This window comes from Saimiri boliviensis, chromosome 6, assembly GCF_048565385.1.
Source record: "Saimiri boliviensis isolate mSaiBol1 chromosome 6, mSaiBol1.pri, whole genome shotgun sequence".
Taxonomy (NCBI): domain Eukaryota; kingdom Metazoa; phylum Chordata; class Mammalia; order Primates; family Cebidae; genus Saimiri; species Saimiri boliviensis.
The window spans coordinates 73,841,470-73,865,767 of NC_133454.1; the positions used below are offsets into that span (position 1 = coordinate 73,841,470).

The 24,298-nt window shown below is 48.0% G+C and overlaps 2 protein-coding genes across 19 annotated transcripts in view; one reads left to right on the forward strand and one right to left on the reverse strand.

Moving 5' to 3' along the window:
• Positions 1 to 8,307, reverse strand: part of NUP98 (nucleoporin 98 and 96 precursor) — a 123,264-nt gene extending 114,957 nt beyond the window's left edge. For all 5 annotated transcript variants that reach the window (XM_039470971.2, XM_074400995.1, XM_039470970.2 and 2 more), the window contains exon 1: positions 8,140 to 8,307. The gene's annotated coding sequence lies outside the window, so the exon portion shown is untranslated. The remainder of the gene's footprint in view (positions 1 to 8,139) is intronic.
• A 227-nt stretch (positions 8,308 to 8,534) lies between these two features.
• The window catches only part of PGAP2 (post-GPI attachment to proteins 2), a 30,782-nt gene continuing 15,018 nt past the window's right edge, over positions 8,535 to 24,298 (forward strand). For 2 of the 14 annotated variants that reach the window (XM_074401002.1, XM_074401003.1), the window contains exons 1-2: positions 19,210 to 20,267; positions 23,500 to 23,674. In XM_074401002.1, coding sequence (XP_074257103.1) covers positions 23,510 to 23,674 — 165 coding nt within the window. In that variant the 5' untranslated portion in view covers positions 19,210 to 20,267; positions 23,500 to 23,509. The other 12 variants (XM_010334253.3, XM_010334258.3, XM_003923403.4 and 9 more) reach the window with 11 other exon arrangements.

The window sequence follows — 24,298 nt, forward strand, 5'->3', positions numbered from 1 at the left end:
GTAACAAGAGCGAAACTCCGTCTCAAAAAAAAAAAAAAAAAGGATTCCAAGAGACAAAAATAAACCCGTTCAAGTTTAAAGGCGTATCACACATTTAAGCCTTTATCCTTTCAAATATGTTAAACTGGTCCAAGCTGCAACCAACCTCCCCCCACCACATACCCCCGCCACACCCCCCCCACCCCCCCACCACACACCCCCCGCACCCCGCACTCCAAGAAATACAAGATAACATTTGAGTTCTTACTATGTCCCACACACTGTTCTAAATGCTATTTATGACTTATCGCATGAAAACCTCCCAAGAATCCAATAAGGCAGGTATTTTTATCTCTATTTTACAAGGGGTGAAATTGAGGCACAAGAATCAATTTGTCCAAGACAAAGCTGTTGCTGACTCCAGCAGCCAATGCTTCTGGAGTCTAGAGCCTAGAGCTCCTAGAGAAAGAACACCGCCAATAAAGGGAAATGGCCTTGCATTCACTATACATGGGGAACCTACAAAACCAATATTTGGCACTAGTAACCCAGCACTATCAGAGAAAGACATTTCTCTGTCAAATATGGGAGTTCTAGTCACCAGAAATAATCTCTTTTATGAAATAAGGATAATTTATAAGGCATACCCATGGCAAAGATGACATTTACAACAAAGATTAACCTTTCCCCTTTTTTTATGAATGGACTTATTTATACCCATTGCTGGGTTTTTTTTGGTATATTTAAAAAACAAAAATAAAAATGAAATAATGTTCTAAAAAACAGACCTTTAATTTTACCCTGTACTCTATGCTCAAAAATCTCCTAATAATTCAGATTCTCAGATACAGGAAGCAGCCTATAATATACACCATAGTCCAATCAATGGACAGACATATATTCCCACACTGTCCAAACTGAAGCTCTATAAACTGATGTCCTGTTTTAGATATCTTTTTGTGATCTTTGTGAACTCTAGGTATAATGACAAAATTTAGTCTTCTACACAGAAAAGTGGTGGACATCCTGAAATGTGGTCAAAAGAAAACAACCCCAAGCAACTGTCAACTTTAAGACTATCTGATTGAGTAGAACAAATTCTATAAAGTAAGAAACAAAAAAAAGACTATCTGAAAGACTATGCAAGCTTCCCAAGACATTTCCAATCTTCTGCTAACTCCAGAAAGTTACATAACTAGTAGTTTTTCCTTTCCACTTCATTAAGCTTCTTTGTATCAAAGTCAGCAAAGAGCAAAAACAATATTTGTTAGATGAATGGACTAGTATAGTACTTCCTACTTTACAAGGCATTTTTTCATACATTCTCTCATCTAATCATGAAAATACTAGGAAAGACAGGGATTATCACCCACAGTTAAACCGAACGAAAATTTTTGCCCTAAATGAGAAAAGAGAGCTGGGAAAGGAGGCTGGGTGGAATTCCAGGTAGAAAAGATTAATCAGCCCAGTGTTCCCTAATAACATAGCCCAACAAAACTATCTGCAACCTTCTGTTTTACAGTATCCACCCTAGGAAAGATCTATGATCAAACCATTCCCTTGGTTAGAACATCATATCCTCTCTAAAAATTCTATCTCCTTTTCTTTCTAAAAATTGCTGCTCAAACCTAATCTGTTTCACAAGACTGCCACAGACCCTTGGAGTCTTATCAATATAAAAACACTTTACTGGCAGGGCTTGGTGGGTCACGCCTGTAATCCCAGCACTTTGGGAGGCCAAGGTGGGTGGGTCACCTGAGGTCAGGAGCTCCAGACCAGCCTGCCCAGCAGGGTGAAACGCCGCTTCTTTTTTTTTTTTTTGAGACAGAGTTTCGCTCTTGTTACCCAGGCTGGAGTGCAATGGCGCGATCTCGGCTCACCGCAACCTCCGTCTCCTGGGCTCAGGCAATTCTCCCGCCTCAGCCTCCTAAATAGCTGGGATTACAGACATGCGCCACCACGCCCAGCTAATTTTTTGCACCTTTAGTAGAGACGGGGTTTCACTATGTTGACCAGGATGGTCTCGATCTCTTGACCTCGTGATCCACCCGCCTCGACCTCCCAAAGTGCTGGGATTACAGGCTTGAGCCACCGCGCCCGGCGAAACCCCGCTTCCACTAAACTTACAAAAATTAGCTGGGCGTGGTGGTGGGCGCCTGTAATCCCTGCTACAAGAGAGGGTGAGGCAGGAGAATCACTTGAACCCAGGAGGCAGAGGTCTAGCCTGGACAACAGAGTGAGACTCCATCTCAAAAAAACAAAAATGAAAACAAAAACAAAACATTTTACTTCCCCTCCTTCTTTCCAACCCAGATTATGTAAATTAGTATCTCCCAGCTGCTTTTAGTTATGTAATATATTTGTTGTTATACATGCCACCTGAGCTGTTTGCTGCTGTGGGTAAAGATGTCTTCACATTGCTCACTGGGTGTAAATTAATTTTAAACAGTCCATAGTATCTTATATAGCTTTTTCCAACAGCACTGAGCAGCATTTTTTCATTGCCTTAACATAACCCCAATCATTTTATTAAATTTTTTGTTTTTTTGAGACAGAGTTTCGTGCCTGTTGCCCAAGCTGGAGTGCGGTGGTGCAATCTGGGCTCACTGCAACCTCTGCCTCCGGGGTTCAAGCAATTCTCTTGCCTCAGCTTCCCGAATAGCTGGGATTACAGGTGCCTGCCACCACACCCAGCTAATTTTTGTATTTCTAGTAGAGACAGGGTTTCACCATGTGGGTCAGACTAGTCTCAAACTCCTGACCTCGTGATCTGTCCACCTTGGCCTCCCAAAGTGCTGGAATTACAGACATGAGCCACCGTGTCCAGCCACCCTAATCATTTTAGAGTGAAAAGAATATATTAGCTTTGGTGTGAGACATCTGTGTTTAAAACTCTCTGTCACTCAGCCGGGCGTGGAGCTACCTCTATATTAATAATTTTTCGTAGTCCCAGCTACTCAGGAGGCTGAGGCAGGGGAATCACTTGAAGCTGGGAGGCAGAGGTTGCAGTGAGACTGTGCCACTGCACTCCAGTGTGGCAACAAAGTGACACTCCATCTCAAAAAAAATTTTTTCCTTCCTTACTAAATAAAAAAATGCAAGCATTTCCTGTTACACTGAATTAAATACAAACTCCTCAATATGGCAATTACAGCTGGACATGGTGGCTCACGCCTGTAATCCCAACACTTTGAGAGGCCAAAGCAGGTGGACTATTTGAGGTTAGGAGTTCGAGAACAGCCTTGCCAACATAGTGAAACCCTGTCTCTACTAAAAATAACAAAATTAGTTGGGTGTGGTAGCACTCGCCTGTAATCCCATCAACTTGGGAGGCTGAGGCAGGAGAACTGCTTGAACCCAGGAGGCGGAGGTTGCAGTGAGCCGAGATCACATCACAGCACTCTAGCACGGGCAACAAGAGTGAAACTCCATTCCCCACCCCCACCAAAAAAATTTAAAGGTCTTTCACCAATTATTTATTTTAACAAAATGCAGGCCAGGCACAGTGGCTCACAAGGTAAGGAGTTCAAGACCAGCCTGACCAATATGGTGAAACCCCATCTCTACTAAAAATACAAAAAAAAAAAAAAAAAAAAAAAAAAAAAAAAAAATTAGCCAAGTATGGTGGCGTGAGCCTGTAGCTTTTACTACATGGGAGGCTGAGGCAGGATAATTGCTTGAGCCCAGGAGGCAGAGGTTGCAACAAGCCAAGATCAAGAGACTGCACTCCATCCTGGGTAACAGAGCAAGATTCTGTCTCAATTAAATAAAAAAAAGTGGCTGGGCGCAGTGGCTCACGCCTGTAATCCCAGCACTTTGGGAGGCCGGGGCAGGTGGATCACGAGGTCAGGAGTTCAAGAACAGCCTGGCCAACATGGTGAAACCCTGTCTCTACTAAAAAATACAAAAATCAGCTGGGCATGGTGGCGCGCACCTGTAGTCCCAGCTGCTCAGGAAGCTAAGGCAGGAGAACTGCTTGAACCCAGGAGGTGGAGATTGCAGTGAGCCAAGATTGCACCACTGCACTCCAGCCTGGCCCCTGTCGACAGAGACTCTGTCTCAAAAAAAAAAAAAAAAAAAAAAAAAAAAAAATATATATATATATATATATATATATATATATATATATGCAATGCAAACAAATGTGAAGCCAAAGTACGATTTTAATAATATATTTGAAATGTTTTCACTACAGTAGTAGTCTAAATCAAGGGCAATAATGACAATTTCTTGAGACATTCCTGATTGTTACAACCTGCAGAGGAAGTGTTATGGGTATCTAATGGATAGAGGCTGGGGATGTTGCTAAACATCCTACAATATACAACAGAGCCACCACAATAATTATCTGGCCCTAAGTGTCAAAAGCACCAAAGCTGAGAAACCTTTCTCTAGAGCCATACTGTGCCAAATACTTTGGGTCAATTTCAAACACAAAGAATGCACCAAGTTCTCAGGAAATGTTTTACCTACCTTGCCTCTAAAACTTATTGTTTTTTTTTCTTTGAGACAGGGTCTCACTCGGTTGCACAGGCTGGAATGCAGTGGTGCAATCATGGCACTGCAGCCTCAATTTCCCAGGCTCTGGTGATTCTCTGATCTCAGCCTCCCGAGTAGCTGGGAATACAGGTGTACACCACCATGCCTGGCTAATGTTTCTATTTTTTTGTAGAGACAGGGTTTCCCTTTGTTGCCCAGGCTAGTCTTGAATTTCTGGGCTCAAGCAACCCATGTGCCTCAACCTTCCAAAGTGCTGGGATTACAGGAGTCAATCACCATGCTCGGCCAAAACTTATCATTAAATCTCTGAATTTCTCAGTCCCCTAACCGTTCAACAAATTGCACAACTACATATAGTCTCTTTATTGGAAATTAAACATTAGGACCATCATCCTTTACTTTCTTTTTTTTTTTTGGAGACGGAGTTTCGCTCTTGTTACCCAGGCTGGAGTGCAATGGCACGATCTCGGCTCACCGCAACCTCCGCCTCCCGGGTTCAGGCAATTCTCCTGCCTCAGCCTCCTGAGTAGCTGGGATTATAGGCACACGCCACCATGCCCAGCTAATTTTTTGTATATTTAGTAGAGACGGGGTTTCACCATGTTGACCAGGATGGTCTCGATCTCTTGACCTCGTGATCCACCCGCCTCGGCCTCCCAAAGTGCTGGGATTACAGGCTTGAGCCACCGCGCCCGGCCTCATCCTTTACTTTCTAGGTTAACTACTACCAAATAAATCATATTAAAAAAAAAAAAAAAAAAGGCTAATTTTTTTAAAGCTGTAAATTTGGTTCCCTAAAAATTCTACTTGCTCTTATTTTATCTAAGATGTAGCAGACATAAAGTCAGGTACCGGCTGGTCGCAGTGGCTCACACCTGTAATCCCAACACTTTGGGAGGATGAGGTGGGTGGATGGCTTGAGTTCAGGAGTACAAGATCAGCCTGGGCAACACAGCAAAACCCTGTCTCTATCCCCCTCCCAAAAATAAAAAAATTAGCTGTGTATGGCGGTGCACACCTGTGGTCCCAGCTACTTTGGAGGCTGACCTGCTTGAGCCCAGCAGGTCAAGGCTGCTGTGAACTGCACTCCAGCCTGGGTGATAAAGTGAGACCCTATCTCATTAAATAAATAAAGTCAGGTACCCAAGTATCACATAACATATAAACAGCAGACTATCACATAACATATAAACAGATCTCTCTATTGACTACTGTCAGGTATAACTCCTCTATATTTGTCTATTCATTCAAGTAAACACATTTATTGAGGGCCTACTATGTGGCAGGCAATTGGACTACAAAGACAAAAGTATTTTACCAGACTAATAAAAAAACAGCTAAAATAGAAATGATAGGTGCTATAAACAGAAGTATCAAATAGGTGTTATGGAAGCTTGCAGGGGAGAGAATGCCAAGAAAAGCTTCCCAGAAGAAGATGCTTTAACTGAGAAAATGTCACAGAAAACATACCCTGTTCACGCTTTACTGTTTAGACTAGGGTTCTCCCCTGCACTACTGGTTTTGAGTTTATGCTTTGTCATCTAAACAAGAGCAAAGTGACAACCTTACTGATGTGAACAGACCAAAGTGTCAACTAATTCAATTTCATCAAATCTGAAAGTCAAAAACAATAATTTTTACCGCAGTATTTCCCAGTACCTTTTTTTTTTTTTTTTTTTTTTGAGACGGAGTTTCGCTGGTTACCCAGGCTGGAGTGCAATGGCGCAATCTCGGCTCACCGCAACCTCCTGGGTTCAGGCAATTCTCCTTCCTCAGCTTCCTGAGTAGCTGGGATTACAGGCACGCGCCACCATGCCCAGCTAATTTTTTGCATTTTTAGTAGAGACAGGGTTTCACCATGTTGACCAGGATGGTCTAGATCTCTTGACCTCGTGATCCACCTGCCTCGGCCTCCCAAAGTCCTGGGATTACAGGCTTGAGCCACTGCGCCCGGCCGATCTTTTTTTTTTTTTTTTTTTTTGAGACAGTCTTGCTGGAGTGCAGTGGCGCGATCTTGGGTCCCTGCAACCTCCGCCTCCTAGGTTCAAGCAATTCTCCTGCCTCAGCCTCCCGAGTAGCTAGGATTACAGGCATGCGCCACCATACTGTGCTAATTTTTGTATTTTTAGTAGAGACAGGGTTTCACCATGTTGGTCAGGCTGGTCTGGAACTCCTGACCTCATGATCCGACCACCTCGGCCTCCCAACGTAAGTCCTGGGATTACAGGCATGAGCCACCGCACCCGGTTCCCAGTACCTTTATCCTGTTGAATCTCTAGTTTTGGTTTTTAAATACCCCAACTTCCTCCACCAGGTAAACATTCTGTAACCCAGTTAACTAACTAGAGCTTCTTCCTGAATTTATAAGACTGTCACAGGGAATGATTACTGTTCTTTTCCTTTCCGCCCTTCCTTTCTCCCTCTGTCCCTCCCTCTCTCTTTCTTTCTGATAACTTCTTCCTCCAAAATGGAGTTTTGTTTTCTCACCTTATTCTATAATACTTCACTATGCATTCTGTACCTGAACGGAGCCATGAGTTCCAAGATACAACTACTACAAACGTATTCCTGCTTAGCTTTCAAGCCTTGTCAATATTTTCTGCTTTCTATTCCAATACTGTTATAAATCACTGACTGCGAGTCCTCAGCAGCTGACACAAGTCAAAAAATTCAGATTTAGAAAGGCCAACAATGGCTTGTAGTTTTACCGATTTGTTTCCAATACATAACATCACTGACATTCTTTAACTATCTTCTAAGCTTAGTTGTCGAGATCTAGGTTAGGATTCTACTAACGAAGCTTCCGCCTTCCGTAAACAGAGCTGGTAGCAACTAAATGGAAAACGCTATGAAGACTCCATCTACGTCCAGCTACCTAACATCCCCCATCCGCATCGACTTCCTAAAGGTAATTCTTAATAATGGGAGACTGAAATATCCAAGCAGAAAAATTTTTAGACTGTCAGAGATCTGGCATTGGCTAATCCTGCCTGTTACTCCGGACCTCGGTTTCCCCCTCGACAGAACTGCGATGTAAGGTAGGAGAATTGACTTAAACAATTTCTAAGTTCTTTATGGCTATAGTAATCCAGAAACTCCATTTTTCTCCTCATCTGGCTTTACACGGAACACGTGGAAAAACAGAAAGGAACCTTTTGCTCCACCAAACCGACTCCTATTCTCAGATATTAGCTTAAAAATCTAACAAACTTCAGACTCACCCTAATTCTCGAGGTGCCCATTTCCCTTAAGGAGAAGCCAAAGCAAATAAAGCCCATCCCCACATGACGGTCAAGGAAGTGCGGGGCAGCCCATATTCAGAGTCTCAAGGAACCGACTCCACAAAGCCCAGTCCACCGTGGGGTCCTAACACCGCCGAACGAATGAATGAGTACAACCAGACAGACGCCTACTCGCGTGGGCTACAACTGGAAACCCCCAGGCCTAGATCCCATCGATGCCCATTCCCTCCCAGGGCCTCCAGAGCCGGCCCCCGAGACGCAGGGTCCTGGGCCCCGCCCCTCTCTCAGGCCAGAAGGTGTGCGCCGCGGCGCGAGACTTCGGCGCGGAGAGGCCCTGGGACGCCCTGCGCTTCCGCCCGCCCGGAAGGGAGGAGGAGCCTGCCGGTCTCGGCCGCGGCATCTCAGGTTCCCGACTTACCGCGCTTCTGTGGGGGAAAGGAAATGTCAGGAATTCGGACACGGGCCCGTCGGCCACCCGGCGCTCACGGTGCAGCGCGCGGCCCCCACGAAACCGTCGCCGCCGCCGCTACCACCACCGCTACCGACCAGCAATTCGGGCGCAGCGCGCAGAGGGCCCGACTGCGTCACACGCCGCCCGGCGTCAGAGGCTCGCTGGAGGCGCTCCGCCCTCTCCGTCCGCGCATTGGTGGACCTGGCCGCCACTCCGGGTCGGCCCTGTTATTCATTGGGCAACGCGTCTTTTGAAACCGAACGTGAGGGCGGTCTTCGGGGCGGAAGGGGCGAGAGGGAAGGGGAGGGGCACAAGGAGTTAGGGGAGGTACAGGGGAGGAGCGGTAAGAGGGCCGTGGGGTCCCGCCCCCTCGCCGCCGCGGTTGACGGGAGTGAGTAGTGACGTCACACAGGGCCTCTCTAAGTGGGCTTGTGAATGGCTAGATTGGGAAGCACCGGCGGGGTGTGGGGAACAGTGGTGACGCAACATAGAGACTCCGCCTCCTGCCTTGGAGCCCTGAGACTCGGGCTGCGGGAGCTCGGGCCAATGAGAGAGACCGCCCCAGAATGGCATGGTAACTATTCGACCCTTTCCTTGGCCCGGTCCGCGGGCGCTGCTGGGAAGGCTTTCTCGTCTCTGCCGGCCAGGCCAGACCACGTGCGGAGTTTGAGGACCCTCCCGGGAGGTCTGTCTGTCCAAAGAGTTTGCCTGCGGCTGCTTCAGGGGCCTAGATCCTGACCCTATTCTTTCCTGACCCATGCTTGCCCCAGCACATTCTTTCCCTCTCCGAATTTCTGGGACAGACATTAGGAGCATTGCCCTAAGGGAATGGCCCACCAAAGTGCCTAGTACAAATGGGGATTTTTGGAATGTCTTTCCCAGCGCACGGGAGAGCCCCCTACTTCTTTTTTTTTTTCCTTTTGAGATGAAGTCTTGCTTTGTCGCCCAGGCTGGAGTGTAGCGGTGCCATTTCGGCTCACTGCAACCTGTGCCTCCCGGGTTCCAGCAATTCTCCAGCCTCAGCCTCACTAATAGTTGGGATTACAGGCACCCGCCAGGCCCACTTAATTTTTGTATTTTGAGTAGAAACTGGATTTCAACGTGTTGGTCAGGCTGGTCTCGAAGTCCTGACCTCAAGTGATCCCCCCGCCTCGGTCTCCCAAAGTGGTGGGATTATAGGTGTGAGCCACCTCGCCCAATGAACTATTCTTTTTTTTGAGGTGGGACCCAGCTAATTTTTGTATTTTTAGTAGATACGGAGTTTCACCATATTGGTCAGGCTGGTCTCAAACTCCTGATTTCAGGTCATCCTCCTCCCACTCCCCCGCCTCGGCGTCCCACAGTGCTGGGATTTCAGGCATGAGCTACCGCACCAAGCCGAACTCTTACGTATTCCTAAAGAATGGGGGCCGGGCGCGGTGGCTCAAGCCTGTAATCCCAGCACTTTGGGAGGCCGAGGCGGGTGGATCACAAGGTCGAGAGATCGAGACCATCCTGGTCAACATGGTGAAACCCCGTCTCTACTAAAAATACAAAAAAAATAGCTGGGCATGGTGGCGCGTGCCTGTAATCCCAGCTACTCAGGAGGCTGAGGCAGGAGAATTGCCTGAACCCAGGAGGCGGAGGTTGCGGTGAGCCGAGATCGCGCCATTGCACTCCAGCCTGGGTAACAAGAGCGAAACTCCGTCTCAAAAAAAAAAAAAAAAAAAGAATGGGCCTTCTTGGTACATCTGCCAAGATTTCCCAGCGAGTTGAACTAACGCTTGGGCAGGCCTCTGTTATAGCCCTGTCACGTTGTGTCCTATTATTTACCCTCCGGTTTTCTGTGCCTTGGGTTCTTGGAGTCTTCCTGGGGCCTAACCCAGAGCAGAAGCCTAATATTACAAGAGTGAAAGGTAGGTGGGCATTTCCTAGAAACTATACCTCTTTAGTGACAGAGCCTCATAGCAGGAGCTGTGCTCAGAAAACAAAGTGTATACTGGCTGGGCTGGTGGCTCACACCTGTAATCCCAGCACTTTGAGAGGCAGAGGAGGGCAAATCACTTGAGGCCAGGAGTTCGAGACCAGCCTGGCCAACAGGGTGAAACTTCATCTCTACTAAAAATAAAAAATTAGCCAGGCATGATGGTGGGCACCTATAATCCCAGCTACTCGGCTACTGAGGCACAAGAACGCCTGAACCCAGGAGGTGGAGGTTGCAGTGAACAGAGACCCTGCCACTGGACTCCAGAGCAATCTCAAACTACAGCAACCTCCATCACCATCTCTTTGTGGATCATCAATGCAAAATTGAAATGGGCTTTACCCAACAGGTAAATGAGTTGTTTTTTTTTTTTTTTTTTTTTTTTTGGTCCCACCCCTCCACCCCAAGGTAAATGAGTTTAAATCCCTCTGGGCTTAAAGTGATGGCAAGGGATTCGAGATAACTGATTTGTTTGTTTAAAAAATGGGAGTTTGGGAGTGGTGGCTCACACCTGTAATCCCAGCACTTGGGAGTCCAAGGTAGGAGGATCGCATGAACCCAGGAGTTTGAGACCAGCTTGGGCAACATAGTGAGTCCCCACCTATACAAAAAATTAGCTAAGGCCAGATGCAGTGGCACACACCTGTAGTCCCAGCTACTTGGGAGTCTGAGGTAGAAGGATCGTTTGAGCCCAAGAGGTTAAACCTGCAGTGAGCGGTGACTATAGCCATTCCACTCCCCCCTGGACAATAGAGGGAGACCCAGTCTGGGGAAAAAAAGGGGGGATATTGTAAAGATGGAATAAGATAGTGGGTGTAAGAAACGTGGTACATTGTATGTGCTCAGTAGATACTTGAAGGAAGAAAAAAATCAACATATGGTTGGCCAAATAGAAAAGTTACTTTGAACACCTGACTGCAGCCACATTCCCCCAACTCCTCCATTCAAAACACCCCTCCTTTACAACCACTCTCCCTTGCCTTTGCTGGACTTTAGAAAATCATTAACTCACCCTGGATAGTTATAGTAGCTTCATCACTGCCCTCCAGAACCTTTGATTTCTTGCCCTTTAATCTTCAAACCCAATTATTTTTAAGGCTTACCTCTACTGACTGACTTATTTTTGGTGTCCTTAAGGCAAGGTACACAGTAGGTGCACATTAGATACTCGATGCATGAATGAGTGAATTATTTTCTTCATTTGGGGAATAGAAGTGTTGGACTTTGAATCAGCCACCTGGTTTAAATCTGGATGCAGATTTAATCGAATTCAATTGTATTAATTTAATTTAATTAAGAAATTTGGAGCGCCGGGCGCGGTGGCTCAAGCCTGTAATCCCAGCACTTTGGGAGGCCTAGGCGGGTGGATCACGAGGTCGAGGGATCGAGACCATCCTGGTCAACATGGTGAAACCCCGTCTCTACTAAAAGTGCAAAAAATTAGCTGGGCATGGTGGCACGTGCCTGTAATCCCAGCTACTCAGGAGGCTGAGGCAGGAGAATTGCCTGAGCCCAGGAGGCGGAGGTTGCGGTGAGCCGAGATCGCGCCATTGCACTCCAGCCTGGGTAACAAGGGCGAAACTCCGTCTCAAAAAAAAAAAAAAAAAGAAATTTGGGCACATTTCTGGCCAGGTGCAGTGGCCCACACCTATCTCAGCACTTTGGGAGATTGAGGTGGTTGGCTCACCTGTGGTCAGGAGTGCTAAACCAGCCTGACCAAAGTGGTGAAATGCTGTCTCTACTAAAAATACAAAAAATTAGCCGGATGTGGTGGCGCGTGCCTGTAATCCCAGCTATTTGGGAGGCTGAAGCAGGAGAATCTCTGGAACCTGGGAGACGGAGGTTGCAGTGAGCTGACATCTCACCATTGCACTCCAGCCTGGGCAACAAGAGTGAAATTCTGTCTCAAAAAAAAAGAAAAGGCGGCCGGGCGCAGTGGCTCAAGCCTGTAATCCCAGCACTTTGGGAGGCCAAGGCGGGTGGATCACGAGGTCGAGAGATCGAGACCATCCTGGTCAACATGGTGAAACCCAGTCTCTACTAAAAATACAAAACTAGCTGGGCATGGTGGCGCGTGCCTGTAATCCCAGCTACTCAGGAGGCTGAGGCAGGAGATTTGCCTGAACCCAGGAGGCGGAGGTTGCGGTGAGCCGAGATCGCGCCATTGCACTCCAGCCTGGGTAATGAGCGAAACTCTGTCTCAAAAAAAAAAAAAGAAAAGAAAAGGCAAATTTCCTAACCCCTCTGAACCTCAATTTTCTTTCGTATAAGATGGGGATAACAACTGTATTTGCCTCACAGGGTTGTAGTGAGAATTAAATGAGAGAATACATGTAAACCACTTAGCATAGTACCAGGCACACAGAAGGAAGGCCTCAATAAATGATATTGTTTGCATTATTTAAAAATGTTGCCGGGCGCGGTGGCTCAAGCCTGTAATCCCAGCACTTTGGGAGGCCGAGGCGGGTGGATCACGAGGCCAAGAGATCGAGACCATCCTGGTCAACATGGTGAACCCCCATCTCTACTCAAAATACAAAAAATTAGCTGGGCATGGTGGCGCGTGCCTATAATCCCAGCTACTCAGGAGGCTGAGGCAGGAGAATTGCCTGAGCACAGGAGGCGGAGGTTGCGGTGAGCCGAGATCGCGCCATTGCACTCCAGCCTGGGTAACAAGAGCGAAACTCCGTCTCAAAAAAAAAAAATGTTGCCGGGGCCAGGCACGGTGGCTTACACCTGCAATCCTAGCACTTTGGGAGGCCAAGGCAGGTGGATCACAAGGTCAGGAATTTGAGGCCAGGCTGGCCAATATGGTGAAACCCCATCTCTACTAAAAATACAAAAATTAGCTGGATGTGGTGGCAAGCGCCTGTAGTCCTAGCTACTTGGGAGGCTGAGGCAGGAGGATCCCTTGAACCTGGGAGGCGAAGGCTGCGGTGAGCCGAGATCATGCTACTGCACTCCAGCCTGGGCAACAGAGCAAGACTCTGTCTCAAAAAAAAAAAAAAAAAAAGAAATGTTGCCAGGTACGGTGGCTGAGCCCCCTAATCCCAGCACTTTGGGAGGCTGAGATGGGCAGATCACCAGAGATCAGGAGTTCAAAACCAGCTTGGCCAACATGGTGAAACCCATCACTATGAAAAATACAAAAATTAGCCAGGTGTAGTGGCACACACCTGTAATCCCAGCTACTAGGGAGGCTGAGGCAGGAAACTCACTTAAACCCACGAGGCGGAGGTTGCAGTAAACCGAGATTGTGCCACGGCACTCCAGCCTCACCCTGGGTGACAGAGGGAGACTCTGTCTCAAAATAAATAAATAAAAATGTTGCCAGACGTGGTGGCGTGTGCCTATAGTCCCAGCTACTCGGAAGGCTGAGGTGGGAGGATTGCTTGAACCCAGGAGTTCTGGGCTGTACTGCGATATGCTGATCTGGTGTCTGCACTAAATTTGGCATCAATATGGTGACCTCCCAGGAGCGGGGGACCACTAGGTTGCCTAAGGAAGGGTGAACCCGCCTAGGTCGGAAACAGAGCAGGTCAAAACTCTCATGCTGATCAGTAGTGGGATTGCCTACTAGTTTTAGTGGCCTGTGTATAGCCACTGCACTCCAGCCTGGGCAACATAGCGAGACCCTGTCTCTTAAAAAAATAAAAAATGGCCAGGTGCAGTGGCTCAAGCCTGTAATCCCAGCACTTTGGGAGGCCGAGGCGGGTGGATCACGAGGTCAAGAGATCGAGACCATCCTGGTCAACATGGTGAAACCCCATCTCTACTAAAAATACAAAAAATTAGCTGGGCATGGTGGCGTGTGCCTGTAATCCCAGCTACTCAGGAGGCTGAGGCAGGAGAATTGCCTGAACCCGGGAGGCGGAGGTTGCGGTGAGCCGAGATCGCGCCATTGCACTCCAGCCTGGTTAACAAGAGCAAAACTCCGTCTCAAAAAAAAAAAAAAATGTTGAGTTCCCATTTTCCCATTCTGAATATTCTAAGACATGGGGATTCTGACACTGAAAGAGGACTCAGAAATGTCTTTTTTTCTTTTCTTTTTTTTTTTTTTTTTAAAAGATGGGGTTTCACCATGATGGCCAAGCTGGTCTTGAACTCCTGACCTCAGGTGATCCACCCCACCTCGGCCTCCCAGAGTGCTAGGATTACAGGCGTGAGCCACCGCGCCTGGCCTATTTCTTTTCTTTTCTTTTGCTATAAAATGGTTCTGAAAGAAATGTCTTGAATGAGTGAGCAAGTGAGTACATATAGTCCAAAGCACAAGTAGGTGTGCAGGAAAATAGTGCATACTTGTGGAAAGACTGGAGGAATACGTACTGGATGAGGAATGCTCCAGGGAAGAATTTCCTGTAACTTCGGTGATTTTTTTTTTTTTTTTGAGATGGAGTCTCGTTCCTTCACCCAGGCTGGAGTGCAGTGGCATGATCTCAGCTCACTGCCACCTCCGCCTACCAGGTTCAGGCGATTCTCCTGCCTCAGCTTCCTGAGTACCTGAGACTACAGGTGCGTGCCACCACACCAGCTAATTTTTTGTATTTTTAGTAGAGATGGGGTTTCATTGTGTTGGCCAGGCTGGTCTCAAACTCCTAAGCTCAGGCGATCCACCTACCTTGGCCTCCCAAAGTGTTGGGATTACAGGTGTGAGCCACTGCGCCTGGTGACTTTGGTGATTTCTAAAGCTGTGTTGTTGGGTACTTTGGTAGGCAAGTGGCCCCATGGCTCATCATTCCCAGGATTCCTGGCTGGGGAAGGACATCTTTGTGAAGCCCCGGGTTCCTTCCCACCCACTCCTACTCTGTCTAAATTCTGATGACACCCCTTTGGGTTATCATCATCTTCCTTCTTCCATTCTAAAGTCAAGGAGTTCAGTGCATGCTTACAAACGCTTTTGAAGCCAAGCCTTGTCCTGGACATCACGAGCCCCAAGATGTCCACAGCTCAACATTATCCTGGCTAAGAAAGACAGAGCTAAGGAAAGTCCAGCTTTGTCCTAGGAGCACCAGTCTCGTACACATGACCTGAGAACTCACTGTATGCAGCTGTGAAGAATTAGCTTAGGGGGCAGACAGACCTGTAAGGACTGCAGAATCATGGAAGGATGAGACTTCCTTCCAGAGGAGCAGCAGAGTTGGAGTCAGAGCTAAGTTCAAGTTGTAGATCTACTTTTTATATCTTGCCTAAGTTATTTAACTCTTCTGTGCCCCAATTCCTTGTCTATGACATGGGCACAACACTTTGTATTTTGTTTTTTGTTTTTTTTTTTTTTTGAGGAGGAGTTTTGCTCTTGTTACCTAGGCTGGAGTGCAATGGCGCGATCTCGGCTCACCGCAACCTCCGCCTCCTGGGCTCAGGCAATTCTCCTGCCTCAGCCTCCTGAGTAGCTGGGATTACAGGCACGCGCCACCATGCCCAACTAATTTTTTTGTATTTTTAGTAGAGACGGGGTTTCACCATGTTGACCAGGATGGTCTCGATCTCTCGACCTCGTGATCCACCCGCCTCGGCCTCCCAAAGTGCTGGGATTACAGGCTTGAGCCACCGCGCCCGGCCTGTTTTGTTTTTTTGAGATGGAGTCTCACTTTGTCACCCAGGCTGGAGTGCAGTGGTGCAATCTTGGCTCACTGCAATCTCTGCCTCCTGGGTTCAAGCAGTTCTCCTTCCTCAGCCTCCCAAGTAGCTGGGATTACAGGTTTCTGCCACCATGCCTGGCTAATTTTTGTGTTTTTAGTAGAGACAGGTTTTCACCATATTGGCCTGGCTGATCTTGAACTCCTGACATTAATTAAGTGATCTGTCTGCCTCAGCCTCCTAAAGTGCTAGGATTACAGATGTGAGCCACCACTTCCAGCCAATACTTTGTATTTTGTAAAGTGGTTGTGAAGATCAAAAAGGTAATGGAATTTGCAAAGGACTGGACACAGAATTGGTCCATAGTAAGCACTCAGTAAATGTTGGTTCCCTTCTTTTCCTATGACTTGGTAAGGAAGGGTGAGGTTTGTAAATCCATTTAATTGGATTTTTAGAATTCCTGTGAGAATCCTTTGGCTTTTAACGAGAGCATTTAGTCTAATGTATTTAATGAATTTACTGGTATATTCAGATTTTTTTTTTTTTTTTTTTTGAGATGGAGTCTCGCTCTGTCACCCAGGCTAGAGTGCAGTGGCGTGATCTCGACTCACTGCAGCTTCCGCCTCCTGGGTTCAAGCAATTCTTGTGCCTCAGCCTTCCTAGTAGCTGGGACTATAGACATGTGTCACCACACCTGGCTAACTTTTTCATTTTTAGTAGAGACAAGGTTTTATCATGTTGGCCAGGCTGGTCTTAAACTCCAGACCTCAGGTGATCCGCCCACCTCAGCCTCCCGAAGTTCTGGGATTACAGGCGTGAGCCACCTTACCCGGCCCCTTTTTCCTACTATACCAGTTTGAAAGTTAAATTCTCTTTTTATATTAGTATTATTTTAGTGATCTATCTAGCAATTACCAAGTGCATTCTTTTTTTTCCTTTTTTTGAGACAGAGTCTTGCTCTATTGCCCAGGCTCGAGTGTACTGGTGCCATCTTGGCTCACTGCAACCTCCACCTCCTGGGTTCAAACCTCAGCCTCCCTAGCAGCTCAGACTACAGGCACCCACCACCACACCCAGCTAATTTTTGCATTTTTTAATTTTTTTATTGTATTTTATTTTATTTTTTTTGAGACAGAGTATCACTCTTGTTACCCAGGCTGGAGTGCAATGGCGCGATCTCGGCTCACCACAACCTCCGCCTCCTGGGTTCAAGCAATTCTCCTGCCTCAGCCTCCTGAGTAGCTGGGATTACAGGCACGTGCCACCATGCCCAGCTAATTTTTTGTATTTTTAGTAGAGACGGGGTTTCACCATGTTGACCGACCGGGATGGTCTTGATCTCTTGACCTCGTGATCCACCTCGGCCTCCCAAAGTGCTGGGATTACAGGCATGAGCCACCGCGCCCGGCTAATTTTTGCGTTTTTTAGTAGAGACGAGGTTTCACCATGTTGGCCAGGCTGATCTCGAACTCCTGACCTTGTGATCTGCCCACTTCGGCCTCCCAAAGTGCTGGGATTACAGGATAAACCACCGTGCCCAGCCAGCCACACACACATTCTTTTTTTTTTGTTTTGTTTTGTTTTGTTTTGTTTTTTGAGACGGAGTTTCGCTCTTGTTACCCAGGCTGGAGTGCAATGGCGCGATCTCGGCTCACTGCAACCTCCGCCTCCTGGGTTCAGGCAATTCTCCTGCCTCAGCCTCCTGAGTAGCTGGGATTACAGGCACGCGCCACCATGCCCAGCTAATTTTTTGTATTTTTAGTAGAGACGGGGTTTCACCATGTTGACCAGGATGGTCTCTATCTCTTGACCTCATGATCCACCCGCCTCGGCCTCCCAAAGTGCTGGGATTACAGGCTTGAGCCACCGAGCCCAGCACACACATTCTTAACTTACCAAAGTGTCATGCTAATAAATACCTTTACAGGAAGGATAGTTTCCTGAGATGGAGACAGGAAGAGAGAACATTCCAGGCTAGATGAATGGAGAAACAAGCAGATGAACAGGGGAAGATTTAATTGCTATTTGAGTCAGAGTGGTGCTAGAGCAAGATGAGTGAGCTGGGGGTGGGTGGTTTAAAACCATCCAGGAAGGATGTCTTGGGCATGAAAAAGATCTTTGAGAAGAACAAGAATAACTCCTCCTTAACCCAGGAAAAGCAGTGATTTTCCTGAAGCTTCCCGGGAGGCAGTGGCAGAGTTTGGTCTGAAGCTGGTTGTCTTTAGCAGTCTATGTCCCTGCCTCTACACCTACCCTAGCCATGCTCACTCTGTCCCCTTTCTAGGAATTCCTCAATCTGCTTACCTGTCTAAATACTGCCCATTCTTCAAAACCTAGTTCCATTAAATCAATCCAACACATATTTTCTTTTTATTTTTGTATTTTGTATTATTATTATTATTATTATTATTATTATTGAGACGGAGTCTTGCTCTGTCGCCCAGCTGGAGTACAGTGGTGCAATCTCAGCTCACTGCAACCTCTACTGCCTGGGTTCAAGCAATTCCCCTCTCTCAGCCTCCCAAATAGCTGGGACTACAGAATTAAAGAATTGGTCTAAATAATTAGAGCACTTCAAGGTTTGGGCATTGGGGGTGGTCTAGAGGCAGGGAGGGGGACCCAGCCTTAGGGAATGATACTTAAGACCAAGGGAACAGACAAGGTGTTAAGATAAGGAACAACGGCCAGGAGCAGACACCCCTGGTTTGGGGCTAAACAAAGAGGATGACATGAAGCCCCAAAGCAGAAAACCTGAATCTAGTTGCCAAAATTAGAGGGAAGTGGTACTTTTTGCAAAGTTTTACTGATCCATTTGCCCTGGACCTTAAGGAGCAGGATAGGGGAGAATTCAAAATCAAGAAAAATCATTTTTAGAATAAGACAATCATCTTAGAATAAGAGTACACACTCTCTCCAGACTTCAGAGCCTCTCAGAGTGCAATGAGGTATCTCTGGGTCCTCCATCATTGCTTCACCTGAGGCCTGTCACAGAGAGGGCCTAGGCTGGGTGAATGAACAAAAGTGAATGCATGAAAAAGAGCTCTGGCAAATTAATCAACAAATACTAAGTGGCATTAACAGCATATAGTGGATTATGGGAATTATTTCAGGAACAATACTTGAGTCATGGTTCTGATATTTATCTTTTATTTATTATTATTTTTTTTTTGAGACGGAGTTTCACTCTTGTTACCCAGGCTGGAGTGCAATGGTGCGATCTCGGCTCACCACAACCTCTGCCTCCTGGGTTCAGGCAATTCTTCTGCCTCAACCTCCTGAGTAGCTGGGATTACAGGCACACGCCACCATGCTCAGCTAATTTTTTGTATTTTTAGTAGAGACAGGGTTTCACCATGTTGACCAGGATGGTCTCGATCTCTTGACCTCGTGATCCACCTGCCTCGGCCTCCCAAAGTGCTGGAATTACAGGCTTGAGCCACTGCGCCTGGCCCGGTTCTGATATTTATTATCTGTGTAAACAGGTAACTTGGTTTCCCTGTTTTCCATTGGTAAAATGAGGATGTTAATAGTATCTACTGGTGGGTGCGGTGGCTCATGCCTGTAATCTCAGCACTTTGGGAGGCTGAGGTGGGTGGATCACCGAATTCAAGACCAGCCTGACCAATATGGTTAAACCCTGTTTGTACTACAAATACAAAAATTATCTGAGCATGGTGGCATGCACCTGTAGTACCAGCTACTCAGGCGACTGAGACAGGAGAATTGCTTGAACCCGGGAAGCCGAGGTTGCAGTGAGCCGAGATCACAGCACTGCACTCCAGCCTGGGTGACAGAGCAAGACTCCGTCTCAATAAATAAATAAATAAAAGTACCTCGCAGGGTTTTATGAGGATGAAATAAATGAGATAACATGAAAAGTAACAATGCCTGGGACATACTGGGTGCTGAGAATATGTTATTGCTGTGAGGATTAAAGTGGGAAAGTGCGATGGTAGCTATGGCTGGGTAGCTTAGAGGCTCTCCACCTGATGCAGGTGCTCTGACAACCCCACAGTGTGCCTGCAGAAGGGATTCTTGGTCCCTTTACTCTCCTTCCCTGTTGGGGTAGGATTGTCTTTGCAAAGGGAACCAGGGGTCCCCCTCTAGTTGTTTTATGGGTCAGTCAGGGTCAGGGTACGGAGGGAATTCTGGCAGCTGGCTTTTGGTGATCGATCCTCTCATTGTGGGAGACCCAAGGCTGGTGGCTGGAGATCCTCTTTCTGCCTTATGTGGAACAGACAGGGCGCCCTCTCCTGATCAAAGGCGGGAACAGCACTAGGTCAGAGTTTCTGGGATGGGCCTCATCGGGTCTCACCGCCTGCAAAGGTGCTCTTCCTATTGCTGAAGTGTCCCCAACCGTCCTGGCAAGCAAAGTCTAGGGGAAGGGCGCCAAGGCTGGGAGGAAACTGGCTTAATGTTTTAGAAGGGCGGGGCTGGATAATTCGGTTAGAATGGAGGTGCGGGGCAGGAGAGACGGGCGGATGAGAAAGAGAAATCGGGCCCCTGTTGAATTAATTTTGTGTTCTTTCAACAGGTGATGGAACACAGCTGAGAGGTAAGGCGACAAGGTGGCCTATCCAACATGCTAAACCCAGGTGTCCAGCGCCCTTCCTGCTGCCCTCACACAGCCGAAATTATTGGGGGCAGACTTGGGCTGTAGAGCATGGCTGGAAGACACGCCAGATTTAAGGGGAGAGCCGGAGGTTGGGGGGGTCTCCAGAAACGGGGAGGAGCCAGCGGAGGATCTGGGCGCAGTTTCCTCTCTAAGTTCCGCCCCGAGAGCGCCGGCCCCGCCCCCGCCGTTCGCGCTCCGACCAGTCCGCGGAGGCCGCCCTAGACCCCGGCCCTCCCGGGATCCCGGGTTCGGCCGGCAATCTCGCCACCACCGTCTCGGTGAGTATGGGCGTGGGTGTGCTGAGCCGCCGGGTAGCCCCACTCGGGGGAGCTTGGCCGCGCGGTCCGGCCTCTGCAGGGCTGGGCCCCATGCTCTGGGAGTCCTGGTGCCTGCCCTCCTAATCTTACACACTGTTTCCCGGGAACTGCTGCTCTCTGGACTTGGCCAAGCTGGCCCCCTTCTCCCTCGCCAGCCTGGGGCCGGTGTGCAGGGGTTTCTCTCTCTCTCTATTCCGAGGAGCCTCCTGGTCAGGAGTCCTAGGTGGGGAAGATGGGACCCCGGGAGTGGGACCCCATGACTAGTTTTGAATGGCAGCTCTGCCATTCAAACTTGGCCTTGAGTGTTTTGAACCGCCCTAAGCCTCAGTTTCCTCATCTGTAAAATGGAAATATACAGGCTATAGCACCTACTTCATAGAATTACGGTAAGGATTAAAAGGGACAATGTATATCAAGTACATAGCAGGGGACCTAGTATTCCGTAGGCAGTCAGTAAATGTGGATTCAGACTCGAGGCTGAGAAGATCTCTAGGGATTTTGGAGCTTAGGTAGCTCCAAAGAAAGCAATTTTCAGCTAAGTAGTACCTGTGAGGAAGGTAGAGCTGTCTGCAGGCTGAACAACTGCCCTTCAGCTCCACCCTGAGGTGTGGAGTAGAATGACCAAGTTGAAAGGACCTTAGAAGTAATCTGAACATGTGATTCTCATGTTGCAGAACTGTGGAAACAAATCCTGAGTGGTTAAATGGCTTGCCCAAGGTCACACAGCTAAATGGGAGGCCAGGCATACCTCCAAGCATTGGAACAGACTGTCCTTTGAACCTCCTCGTCAACCCCTGATTTGGGCAGTGCCTCTTCATTCCCTGAAGATCTAGTCTTCAATTTGGGAATCCTAGTGGTTCCTGAGGAATCTAGAGCTGCAGCCTTCAGGGTGGGATGTTGGGAGGGAACACTAGTGCTACTGCAACAGCAGTCTGGGTTTGGGCTGAGTGAGGAAGATGTTCCCTGTCTAGAGCCTTAAGAGACTTAAGAGTCCATTTAGGGATGATCCAGGGAAGGTGTTTGTTTTTTTTCTGGGTCACTAGCTCCCTGGGGAGATCCTTGATACCCCAAAAAGGGAGAGAGGAACTTGAGCAATTGGAGTAGGCTGCCCGATCAGGCCTGGCAGCTGGAAGGAAATGGGTGAGAATGTAGAGGCGTAGCCACCTGGTGTGTTCTGGAATGCCAGGATGCCAACCTAACTGAGAAAAAAGGCTCTTTTTGAGGGTGGAACTAAAGGAGAGAGTCCTGTGGGAGGGGTCAGGAAGAGTTGGGATTTGATTTGACAAGGCCTTTGAGCCCAGAAGGGCATGTTCTTTATGTGTCTGGAGCCAGCCCTAGCTTAGCAACAATAAGCCAACGTTCCAGGGATGGCTTTCCCTCTGGCTTAGCATAGGGCTTTGAGGAAGAGCCTTTCTCTCACTGAGTGTCTTGACCTCTCTGTCTTTACAATGGGAATAGGACTAATTGGCTTATCTATGTAGAATTTGGTTTTTCCTTTTTTTACCTCCTTTGAACAGGCGCTTCTGCTTCTCTCACTCCAGTCCTAACCTGACCTTTCTGTCTTGAACTCTGATCCAGAGAGGAAGGGGTCAAGGAAGGCCAGAGTTGCAGTGTGTAACTCTTCTGGGTCACATATGTATCTGTTTGCTCTGTGATCCTGAGCAGATTCCTGCCCCGACTTTCTCTTTTGTACACTGTGGGGATCTGGGCTAGGATTGTTGGTATACACTTAGTTATTATAGTTCCTGACCATAGCTACCCTTATCTAAGGGAGAAATCACAGTCCTCAGGAACCCTCATCTGTTCACAGGAGGGTGGCAGACAGCCCTCTGGGCACTGGGAAGCCTCCAGAAGCTGACCAAGCAGCTCTTTCCAACAAACAGCAAGCCCAGGCTAGCACCAGACCTGATTCTGCAAAGCCTTTCACCCTCAGGGCACGTGAGGGAGCAGGCTGGGACAAGCAGGGAGCTCAGGGTTCTGTCAGCTTCCATGGAATCTCTGCTGCTGTGGACTGTGGTGTAGGCATCCAGAGCACACAGAGCCTGGGAGGGGACTGAAGGTGCAGGAGGGAGCAGGGCCAGTGGGGAAGCAATAAAAGCTGTTGAGAGGCCCTGCAGCCTGGAGGCTGGGCCTGAGGCTCAAAGGCCTAGGGGAGGAGATGGGCCATTTCATCCACTGGTATGTTTTAGGGTTTTTGTTTGTTTGTTTGTTTGTTTTTTGAGACAGAGTTTCACTCTTGTTGCCCAGGCTGGAGTGCAATGGCATGATCTCAGCTCACTGCAACCTCCCCCTTCTGGGTTCAAGTGATTCTCCTGCCTCAGCCTCCCAAGTAGCTGAGATTACAGGCATCTGCCATCACACCTAGCCAATTTTTGTTTTTTTAGTAGAGATGGGATTTAACCATGTTGGCCAGTCTGCTCTCCAACTCCCGACCTCAGGTGATCCACCCATCTCAGCCTCCCAAAGTGCTGGGATTACAGGGGTGAGCCACCATGTTGGCCTAAGGTTGGTTCTTGAAATAAGGAGAGACTAGTTAAAGCAGCTCCTGTAGTCCTAGGCCTGTCAAGGTAGGTAGAGATGGGTGAGGAGAAGCTCTCCCAATCCATTCAAGCTTCATCCTAGCACAGATTTGGTTCATTGTCTTCCCTCTGAAATTGAGGTGGAATGTTGTCTTGGGATTCTGAGTCAGTTTTCCTCATCCAGGGCAGGAGCTATCCAAGTTTAGGTGACTTCTTACTCAGACTGCCCACCCCATAGCATACAGCTGAGTTTAGGACTGAGCACAAGGGCTGACTTTATCACTGAGTCCCAGCCTTGCTGCCTGGGGCCCTGACAGCATGCCACTCCATCCCCAGGTCTGACAAGATGTACCAGGTCCCACTGCCACTGGACCGGGATGGGACCCTGGTACGGCTCCGCTTCACCCTGGTGGCGCTGGTCACGGTCTGCTGTCCACTTGTCGCCTTCCTCTTCTGCATCCTCTGGTCCCTGCTCTTCCACTTCAAGGAGACAACGGCCACACACTGTGGGGTAGGGCATGGGGACACTGATACCTCATATTCAGGTTGATCTGGATCTTCTTTAGATCTTGAATCTCTTTTAACAAGATTAGCCAGCTTTCCATTGGGGCTCATCAAACATACGGGGCTGCTGGGGGGATGCTTGCAAATTGATATCTCAAGGGTTATTCTCACTCCGCCTTCTGGAGGCTGGAGTCACCGAAGTGGGCAGACCAAGAGCCAAATCCTTACTTTATAGAAGAGCAGATTGTGGAACCCCAGGGTTTTCTGGGAAGTGGAGAGAGAAAAGGACTGGGCTACAGAGTATTTTGGGTCTCTTAATGTAGCACTGTGCACTTGTGCCTGTCTCTGTGGGAATGTGATTCAGTATACGTGTGGGTGATTGTGAGGGGCATGGCACTATATAATGGCTTTGAGTGGAGTATGTATGTGAGAGAGACTATATCTGTGCCTGTCTGCATGGAGGTCTGATGTGTACATGTGTATATGTCCTGGGGTGAGTCCCATGCCCTCTGAGGTTCCATAGATATCTGTGTACCCTCTGGACAGGGATACAGAAGAAAGATGTAAGACTACTTTCTCTAGGATATCAGAGTAAATGGGGTGGGACATGTGTCAAACTCTGTAGTGCTCC